Source organism: Rhea americana, unplaced genomic scaffold, assembly GCF_003343005.1.
Source record: "Rhea americana isolate MKP2758 unplaced genomic scaffold, rheAme1 scaffold_111, whole genome shotgun sequence".
Taxonomy (NCBI): Eukaryota; Metazoa; Chordata; class Aves; order Rheiformes; family Rheidae; genus Rhea; species Rhea americana.
In genome coordinates this window covers 2,999,086-3,008,329 of record NW_028185162.1, presented here as the reverse complement: position 1 = coordinate 3,008,329, position 9,244 = coordinate 2,999,086, and the positions used below count along the sequence as shown (strand labels likewise).

At 64.9% G+C, this 9,244-nt stretch overlaps 1 protein-coding gene across 1 annotated transcript in view; it reads left to right on the top strand.

Annotated features, from left to right (window-relative positions):
* The first annotated feature begins 16 nt into the window (after nt 1-16).
* The window catches only part of TMEM132E (transmembrane protein 132E), a 30,325-nt gene continuing 21,097 nt past the window's right edge, over nt 17-9,244 (top strand). The window contains exon 1 of the mRNA XM_085315681.1: nt 17-114. Coding sequence (XP_085171807.1) covers nt 42-114 — 73 coding nt within the window. The 5' untranslated portion in view covers nt 17-41. The remainder of the gene's footprint in view (nt 115-9,244) is intronic.

The window sequence follows — 9,244 nt, the reverse complement described above, 5'->3', positions numbered from 1 at the left end:
CCCCCCCGCCCGTTGCGGCCCCCTCGGCGCCCCGCACCGCAATGGCCTCGCCGGGGAGGATGCACCCGGGACCGGCCGCGCTGCTCTGCTGCCTCTGCTCGCTGCTCGCCGCCGGTAAGACACTGCCGGGGGCGGGGGGCGGATGTCTGCGTGTCTGGGGGGGCTCTGCACCCCGCGGCCCCGGCCCCTGCAGCCCCCCGGCCCCTGTCACCCCCCTCCACCTCGCTGCCCCCCTCCAGCRAAACGGGTGAAGATTAGAGTTTATTCCAGGCTTAATAAAATGACAGATTGTGCTTCKGAGCGCTCCTGATGGGCTGTTTCCGCGGGCAGGGAGGGGGGAAGGAGGGAGCAAGACGGGGAAGGGCTTGGGGCTGGGGGGCTCGGATCCGGAGAGCCCTCCCCTCCRCACCCCAAACTGCCCATGTCTCTTGCTTCCTTAATACAGAGATGGATTTAGTGTAAGGATCAAAGTCTTTATCTGCTATTATCCGCTGGCTTATCCCGCAGACCCGGGGGCGCTTTCGGAGCCGGGCTGGGGCGGGGGCGAGCTGGCGCCGGGGCTTCGTTTCGGGGTGCGCGGGGAGGGCTGCGGCCCGCCCGATCCCCGCGCTTGGCCCCCCCCCGCCTGCCGGGCCCTTCACGGAGGGGGCTGCTCGCTCGCGGAGCTGCCTGCTGCCCCCCAGCTCCCGCCGTGGCCTGAGGAAGAGGAGGAAGAGGAGGAGGTGGGGGGGCCCCGCTCTCCTGCGCTCACTTTCCCTGAGTTGCATTTCAAATCGCTGCCTCTACCCGTGCGATGCGGCAGGGCCSGCGGCGACACCCGCCTCGGCCCCCTGCCAGCCCACCCATCCGCCGCCGGAGCGGTGCTGGGCCCGGATCCGCCTGGATCCGGGAGCCCGTCGGAGCCACGCGCCAGCCGAGCGGGGTCCCGGGGGTGGGGGGATCCTCCGAACCGCAGCGAGGAGCGGGCAAAGCCGGGGCTGAGCCGGGCCGACCAACACCGCAACTTTATTTAGGGTCTTGCGGCGTGGCGGATGCTCCCCCCGCCTCCCCTCCCCGTTATCCTCCAGACAAGTTGCTCGTCGGCTCCGTCGTCGCGGCGGGGTTGCGCTCGGCTCYGCGGGAACAACAGGTAACGGGATTCCCGGGAAACAGGGTCGCGCTCGCGCTCTCTTGCGTTCGCCTTCGCGAGACTCGGGCGGGTGGGTCGCGCTGCCCCGTCGCGGCGGAGCTCCCGAAGGCGTCTGTCGGCTCCGCCGGCGGGCAGGCAGGGGGAGACAGGAAATCTCGTTATGCAAATGGTTAATCAGAAATTGGCCGCCTGCGCTGGCAGGCTGCTTGCAGAGGGGACGGAGGTGTCCCCCGCTCCCCGCGCCCTCCCGGGGCTCCCGACGGGGCCCCGCTCCCGCGGCAGGACGCAGCGGCCCCCTCTCTCCTCCCCGGGGGGCTGCGGCCCGCCACGGTTTGGGGGTCCCTGCGGCGGCTCAGAAAAGGGGGAGCCGAGGGCTCGTCGCGGGGTTTTGGGGACGCAGTCGGAGCAGAGGGTTTTGCTGGTGCGGCGAGGGACGAGGCACCTGCCCCAGCCGAGGGACCAGCATCGCCGCACCGGAGGGGCTGCGGGGGCGTTTGCTGGGAGTTTCTGGCTCTTCGGGGGATGCAGAGCTGCCCTCGCCAGCCGCTTTGGCCTTTCCTGGGCAAACGAAGGTCTCGGGCGAGCTGGAGAAGGAGGCTGAAAGCTCCTGATGCACCCGGCCTTCCTTACAAATCACTCGGGCTGGCCACTGAGGTTGGCTCGTGGCTAATCAGCGCTTTTCTCTCCCGGTTGGGTGGTTTTCTTTTCTTTTCTCCCCCCCCCCCTTTTCTCTCTCCTTTTTTTAATAGCAATCCTTAGTAACAACTTCGCGCCCTTTGTGTTTTCCTGCCAGCTCCGGGAGCCCCGGGAGCTGCTTGGCTGCCTTCCCCGCATCAGCTGCTTTCAGAAAGGGGCTTTTTTGGCATCTCCAGCTGGAAAAGGAGCCCGGCATGGCGCTGGCCCCGGGGGCCACACAAGGCCCTTCCGGAGTGACGTCGCGCGGGAACGGGCCCCGGCGTCCGGGGCCGCGGCTTGGCGGCGGTTGGTGGCCGCGGCTGGGCTGCTGGGAGCAGGGCAGTTTGCCCCTGCGCTGCGGGTTGCATCCGCCTGTGCTGCCTGTTGAGCCTCTTCCTAGCCGCCGTGCCTCGGTTTCCCCTCTGCTTGAGGCAGCACCTGCCTTGCAATGGTGCTTTGGGCAGGGGGGTGCAGGACGAGGCCCGGGCCCTGGCGGCCCGCGTGCAGCTCCGTCYCGCTGCGATGCCAGCGGCTGTGCCGCATCTCCGTTCCGGCTCGGAGCATCTCCGGGCTGGGAGGGCCGCGGCGGTCGTCCGCGGGCACCGGTTGCCCTTGCGCCGGCCAGCCCGGCGTGCAGCAATGCTCTGGGATTCGGGGCTGTGATTGCGGCTTATTCGGAGGCAAATCTGCAGGGGACGGTGGRGGAATCGCTGTTCCTGCCGGGCGAGCACAGCGGAGCTCGGGATTTTTTTTTTCCAGGCCAGCAGGTGGAGATGTGCTATAAACTTGGTGGCCGAAACCCGCGGGTGAAAATGCACCGGGCGTTTACTCATTTAGCAGCAGCCGTCCCAGGCACCGCTCGCTCCAGCCCGGAGCGCCGAGGGCAGAGCATCCCCTGGCCCGTCCCGGAGGAGGCAGGAGCGGGTTGCCGCATCGGATGGGATCCGGCCTCCTCCTTGCCCCGGGCTGGGACCTCGTGGCTGTGTGTGGTCCGTGGTGCCGTGCGGGTCCGGGAGGCCTCGGGTGTCCCCAGGGGCCGTGCTGGGATGGCAGGGCAGCGGGTCCCCCCGTGCAGCACCCGCTGCTGCTGCCTACAGCTGCATGTCCTGGTCCCCCCACAAATCCAWGGAGCAGCGAATGGGAAGGGGGTCWCRCAAGGGCACCCCRGAGCTAAAAGCCAGAGGTCTCCGGCTTTCRGCTCCAGGGTGCCCTTGCCTGACCCCAGCTCTTTTCTGCATCCCCCCTAGCTGGATAGGAGAGAGAGAGAGGAAAAAAGATGAGAGACGTTATTGGCAGCACAGTAGAAATTCTCCAAGCAATAATTTTTGTCCGGGGAGCCTTGAATTTCTAATGTGAGTTTAAATCCGAGGTTGAATCGTTGCCTGCCTTCGTGTTCGTTTTTGCAGCCTAGCAACAAGTTGGTCCTTTTAAAGACAAARTGAACATTAGAGTCGCGGGTGTGTTTAAAGATGCGTTAGGTGCCTTGATGCGCTCCGCAGGAGCTGCGTTCTCGCACGTGCGTGTCTGTGCATGCGCAYGGTTGTGTGCACGCACACGGTTGTGTGCACGTCTATGCGTGCATGGGGCTGGGCACACCTGCGGGTGTGTGCCGGCGTCCTTTCTCCGGGGACCAAGTGACCATTTTGCAGCCACGTGCATGCCTGCACCGCTTTCCCCCTCGGGCTCTGCACTTGGTTTTTGGCAGCGAGGGCTTTTTGCTAGGCTGTCTTTGGCATTTGACATCGCCTCCGTGCAGGTTTGCAGCACTCCCCTCTGAATCTTGCTCTGCCAAAACYAGCCCCAGCCCCGTGCCGCTCCGTCACCCTGCGCGATGAAGCCCTCAGTGGAAATGGGGCAGGGACAGTGGGTGCCCCGCTGGCTGCCAGCGCCGTGTGTTGGCTGTGATAAGACCATGCCTCTTCCAGGGGCATCTGTKGACCCTGCAGCTGATGAGTTAGGAAACGAAGCCCCTCTGGCCYGGTTCATCCCACCTGATGCCAAACTCACCAGCCGTCCTGGTCCTGWGGGATTTGGCATCCCTTCGTGTCCCCAGCAGGAGCTGGGTGCGGGCCATTGCCTCCTTGCAGCCTCCCTAYGTGCTGCTCGCTGGGAGTGACCTTTCCAGCTCCAGCCGCCTGGGAGCACCCTTGGGTGCCCTGGGGGAAGCTGGCCCATGCTTTTTCCCCAGTGGTGCCATCTCCTGGCAGCTGAGCTGGCCTAGGAGCAGCCACGTGGCAGGAGGGGTTTGGACCCGGCCTCAAACCAGCCACCCTGGCAAGCCCGTGGGAAGGCAGGGAGACAGGAGGAAGGGTCCCATGGGGAAACCACAGCAATTGCCCCCAGCGCGCTGGATGATTTTGGAAACCTGGCTTTTTCTTAATACTACTATTTTTATTCATCCCGCTGTGACCAAATTCTGAGTTCCCTCCTCGCTCCGGCTCACTGCAGGAGGCTGTTAAAAAAGAGGAGGAAAGGGAAAAACAAAAGAAGCCCAATCCCTGCACAACATTGACATTGCAAGGGAGCATCTCTGCACCCTTGGGGGACCTGGTTTCTCCCTTGGTGTCCACCTCCTTCCAATCCCCCTTGGAACAGGGCACCCAGCATCACAAGCAGGGTTAAATGGAGGGACTGGATGGATGTGGCCTATTCCTGGCAAATCCGAGGAGACAAATGGTGAGGGAAAGATTGTTTTCATGCCATAACCTGATTTTCAGCTCCTGTAATTGCATCACCAAAATAGCATGAAATTGGAGGGTGGAGGAATCTGCCAACGGCTGGTGCGTTCCCCTCCTGCACGCGCGGCGCTCGCTGCTGCCGCCGTACCACCGTCCCATCCGTCTGCAAACGGTCGCTCTTGCTAATCTAATCGGGGGCCGTTATTATTAAATACATGGCTCTGCTAACGAGTGACCACCTAGAGAGCGGGGCAGACGGGCTGGAGACCGAGGCGCCAGCGGTGACTTCCCAAGCGGTGGTGGGGCCTCTCGGCCGATTCCGGTCAACGGGCGGTGGGTCGGAGACCCGCGCTGCCGGTGGGGCGCAGCCCGGCCCGGGGGGTTTCCCAACCATCGCGTCTTCCCCCAAACCATCCCCGTTTGGAGACGCGGAGGCTGCTTTCTCCACGACCGCTGCCTCGGGTTTTGTCAAGCTGTTGCTCGACTTGTTGCTGCCGGTAGCTGGGCTCGCCCGGCGCGGCGCGGCGYGCCACGTTTCCGCTCGTGACCCCGGTGCCTGTTTCACCCGCCCCYGTTGGGATAAAAAGCCCGTAGCTGGTGTGTTCTCCCTGGGAAGACGCCGTAATCGAGGCAATTCTCGATTTTCTTCCTAGACGAAGTTACCGTCCGCTGCCCGGGAGCGGTTCCCGCTGCTTGGGCAGTGTTTGCCATCTCTGGATTTTCAGTAGCTCCTCTAGAAAGGCAACGCGGCTCCGGCCGAGGCTCTGGCGGTCGGGGAAAGGCCCCGGCTTGCTGGTTCTTGCCCCTGGCCCATCTGCGAGCTGGGAGAGGGGAGGACGGGGACGTTTCTCACCCTCAGGATGCCAAAAATGGGACTGGCTTGCGTGGGGAGCTGCCCAGACCCTGCAGGTCTTCAGCTTCCTCTCTGCTGCTCGGTCTAGCAGAGCCAGCGGTCCCTCGCAGGCCTAGCAAAAGTCGAGAAATAATTCCTTAAAAAAAAAAAAAAGCTACTTTTTTTCCATCTTAAAAATTAATAAGATTGAAAATGCAATACCCTCTGCTGACAGCTATGCTGTGACTGTTGGATACACTCCTCTCCGGGTGCCAGCTAAATTAAAAAAGGAAAGGGAACATATCCAAGTCATGCATGTTTCATGCCGTGGCAGCTTTAGCAGGCAGCGAACTGCTGAGCTGGTAAAGTCACCGGCTAAGCGCACGTCCCCGGGGCTGGCACGGGGGCTTCGGGCGGCCGGCGCCGGGAGGTGAAATCCCGCAGGTTTGTCCTGCCCGGGGTCTCCGCGAGASGCTGGACGTGATTGCGGCACAGCAGCTTCGGTGGCGCGGAGAGGCGGCCGAGGCCGGGGGGAGCCGGCGCCTCGGAGCGCCGCGGGGGGGGCGGAGGGTCTCGGCGCTGCCGGGATCTGCACGGGCGCTGCGAGGCTGCTTGCAAGGAGCTCGCCCAGCCCGCGCCGCGCCGCGCCGTGCCGTGCCGTGCCGTGCCATGCCGTGCCGTGCCATGCTGCACATTCCCCAAGCCGGGCACAGGCACGTGGCTGGGGGCTCGCCACCCCCGAAAGCCCGTGGACGTTCGCGGTCGGCACTTTCTCTTCCCCCTCCCTTCAATTCATTTCGTCTTCCTTTTTTTTTTCCTTCCTCCTCCTAAAAGGCCCTTTGCTCCTCGTCCCCCCGACCTGTCCCTTGSCGTGATTTGTGGAAATTGCTCTGAAGCAGCTGCCGAGGAAARGCCTTGCCTGCTCCGGGAATTTACGGCGGGCTGCGCCTGTGCACGGCACCTCCCGTTTAGGCCTTATTTATTTATTCCTTTAGGTTTCTTTCTTTCTTCCCCCATTTTAATAATTTCCCGGGGGAAACGCAGGCTGCGGCGCTGCAGGCCTGACGTGCCTGGCCTGGCGTGGGGACGCCGGGCTTTGCAGCGGGGCCGGGCTGCACCCATGGGTGCTGCCCTCGGGCCCGAGGGCTCTTGCGCCGGGATGCTCTAGCAGGGGGCTGGTTTGGGGCAGAGACGCCTCTTCGTTGGCTGCTGGGAGGGGATTTTTGACCGTGCTCAGCCCTAAAGTGAGGCTTTTGCTGGTGCCAAAGGGGAAACGGCGATGCCTGTAGCGGGCCCCGAAGCCGGACGCGRTGCAGGCGCACAACCCTGTATCAGACACCGGAGAATCCACTCAGTGCCAGCGCTGCATCGCGCCGGAAGCGCTAATCCGCTTTTCCTGGCCAACACCAACTCGATTCGCGCCCTGGGATGGTTCGGGAAGCCCCAGCCGGGTCTCCCGCCCAGGGGAGCGCTCCAGCCCTTTCCACCGCGGGGTTTTCCGGGGTGGGGGGGTGGCGCAGAGCCGGCGTTTCCCTGCCGCCCCTCCGGGACCCGGGGCAGGGCCCGGAGCGTCCCGCAGCTCCCCGCGGGCGCAGCCGGCACGTCTCACYGCCGCGAGCCGGCGGAAGGTAATTTTACATTTGTAACAATTATTCACTTAATTGAGCCCCAATTAGCTCGGCCTGGCGAGGGAGGCGCTCACCGCGGCGGCAGCGTCGAGCTCGTTGTCTTTTATGTTGCAGAAAACAAGTTTTCAAGCGTGTGGCTCGTGCCTCGGTTTTGTCTCGCGGCCCGGCCGGGTGCCTGAATTCTGGGTGGCCGGAAAAGAAATCCCAGCCGGGGCTTAAACYGGTGCCAGAGCCGCCGCTGGGGAGCTCTGGCGAAGAGCGCTGCTCCCTCCCCGCCTTTCCCCCCGGCTGCCTCCGGCGGGACCCGGACCGGGACCGGGAAGGGTTTGAACCTCTTGCGGAGACCCCGGAGACTCCCTGCTCCCTCCCTTCGCATCCCTCCCCTCGCTCGTCTGATTTTCCAGCGCTTTTCCAGTTGATCTCTGGGATGGCAGCTGGGATAAGTGGGGATATATGCTGCAGGAGCCCCCCGCTGCATCCTGCAGGATAAGCCGGGATAAAGATCCCCCCCGGAGCGCGGCCGAAGCGATCCCTGCGGCAAACAGCTGGGGCTGTGGATCAACTAGAGCTCGGCGCTGCCGGATAGCGGGGCAAGGGGAAGGAGAGGAGGCGCCGGCGGCGCGTTTTGGCCTCCGAGGGAGGGGTGGCTCGGTCGGGGGGTGGCCGGAGGGGACCACGAGAAGAGGGGAAGGCGGCCGGGAGCGTGGCGGGATGGTGGTGCCCTCCTCCGGGGCTGGGAAACAGCCACGGGAAAGCCCTGCGAAGGAGAAGAGGGGCTGCTCCGGCCTTAGGGATGCGTCCGGTCTCCTGGTGCTGTCGAGGAGAATCCAGGTGGAACAGAATAGTGAAATCTGGTGTTAGAAGGCTCCTGCCCTGTCCCCGCGTGCCCCGGGCCCGGCAGCGCCGGCGGACGCAAGAGGCTCAGCCCAGCTGGCTGAGTGGCTGCGGCCGGCGCGGGGGCACATCTGGCTCGGCAGATGTGGCCGGCCCGGGGGGCCCTCGCAGCCCGTGGTGCGTCTCTGCCTCCTCCTCCGCTGCCCTCCCGCCCTGCGGCTTGCGCGGAGGGAGCCGAGAGGGTTAGCAAGGATGGGGAGACGTGGAAATCCCACCCCGGCCCGCGGCTCGGGTGGTCCTCACCTGCGGCCGGTACGGGGAGCTCCCGGGGGGCCGGAGCAGGGCCGAGCATGGAGACCTGCTTTTCGCTGCCGGAGCCGAGCTGTGGAGGGCGGACGGGCCATATGGTCCTCCCTGCCCCGGCCTAATAAACCCCGGGAATGCGGGTCAGGCGCCTGCAAATCCTGTTCGCCTCCACGAGCTGATGCAGGCCAGGACTTAACCCCGTCTCTGCCCCCAGCCCCAGCCAGATGTGGGGGGGACAAGAGCCATGCCCCCTGCCCGGGTGGCCTGGAAATCAGAGCAGGGGCTGGCGGCGGGGTGGCAGGGTCCCGCGAGAGCGTCCATGCACCCCTCCGTCTGTCCCTTACCCTTCCTCTGCCTCTAGCTCTCCCCTTGCTGCTCGGCTGCTCTGCCCAGCTGCTCATCTCCATCCTTCCACCCATCCGTACGCCATGCACGCTTCTGTCCGTGCATCCATCCATCCATGCATCCATCCGTGTACCTGTGTATCCATCCTCTGCCCCGTCTGCTGGTTTATCTATCCTTATCCACCCTGTCTTTCTTTCGTGCTGTCTATCCATCCATCCATGCATGCATCCATCTATCTCCTTCCTCCAGCTTTTCCTCCCTCCATCCCTCTGCCCGCCAGCTGGCCGTGGCGGTCTCTCCGTGCTCCCCAAAGGGAACGACCTTGCGGGGCCCCATGGTAGTGAGGGGCCTGCAGGTCTCTGCCCCAAACCGTGCGCCCAAGCCCTGGCACATCCCTCCCTCCGCGGCGGGGTGGCTCCGGGAGCCGCTGCCGGGCCGCGACGCCGGCAGCGCCTCCGTCCGCCCGGGGCCGGCCGGGCTGCAGGCTGCTCGGTCCGACCCTCTCCGGGCAGGAGTGGTCTACGGCCGAGGAGCGGAGGCGCCTGTCCCGCTCCCCCCTCCAGGCGACAGATCAGACCACCGTTTAAATGCGTTTTGTCTGTGGAAGGAAACAGCCTCTTTGGGTGCCGGCAGCCCAGCTCGCGCTGRGCTGATCTGCACCGTCGCGCTAACCTCCAGCCTCGGCTCGGCCCTGCCGCCTCCTCTCTCCGAGCCGGCAGCGCCGCTCCGTCCGTGCTAGTTGCGGCTCGGTGGCGGAGCCGCATCCCGCGCACGGGGTCCGCGGGTCCGGCGCCCGGCTCGGCGCCTGCCCCGGGCT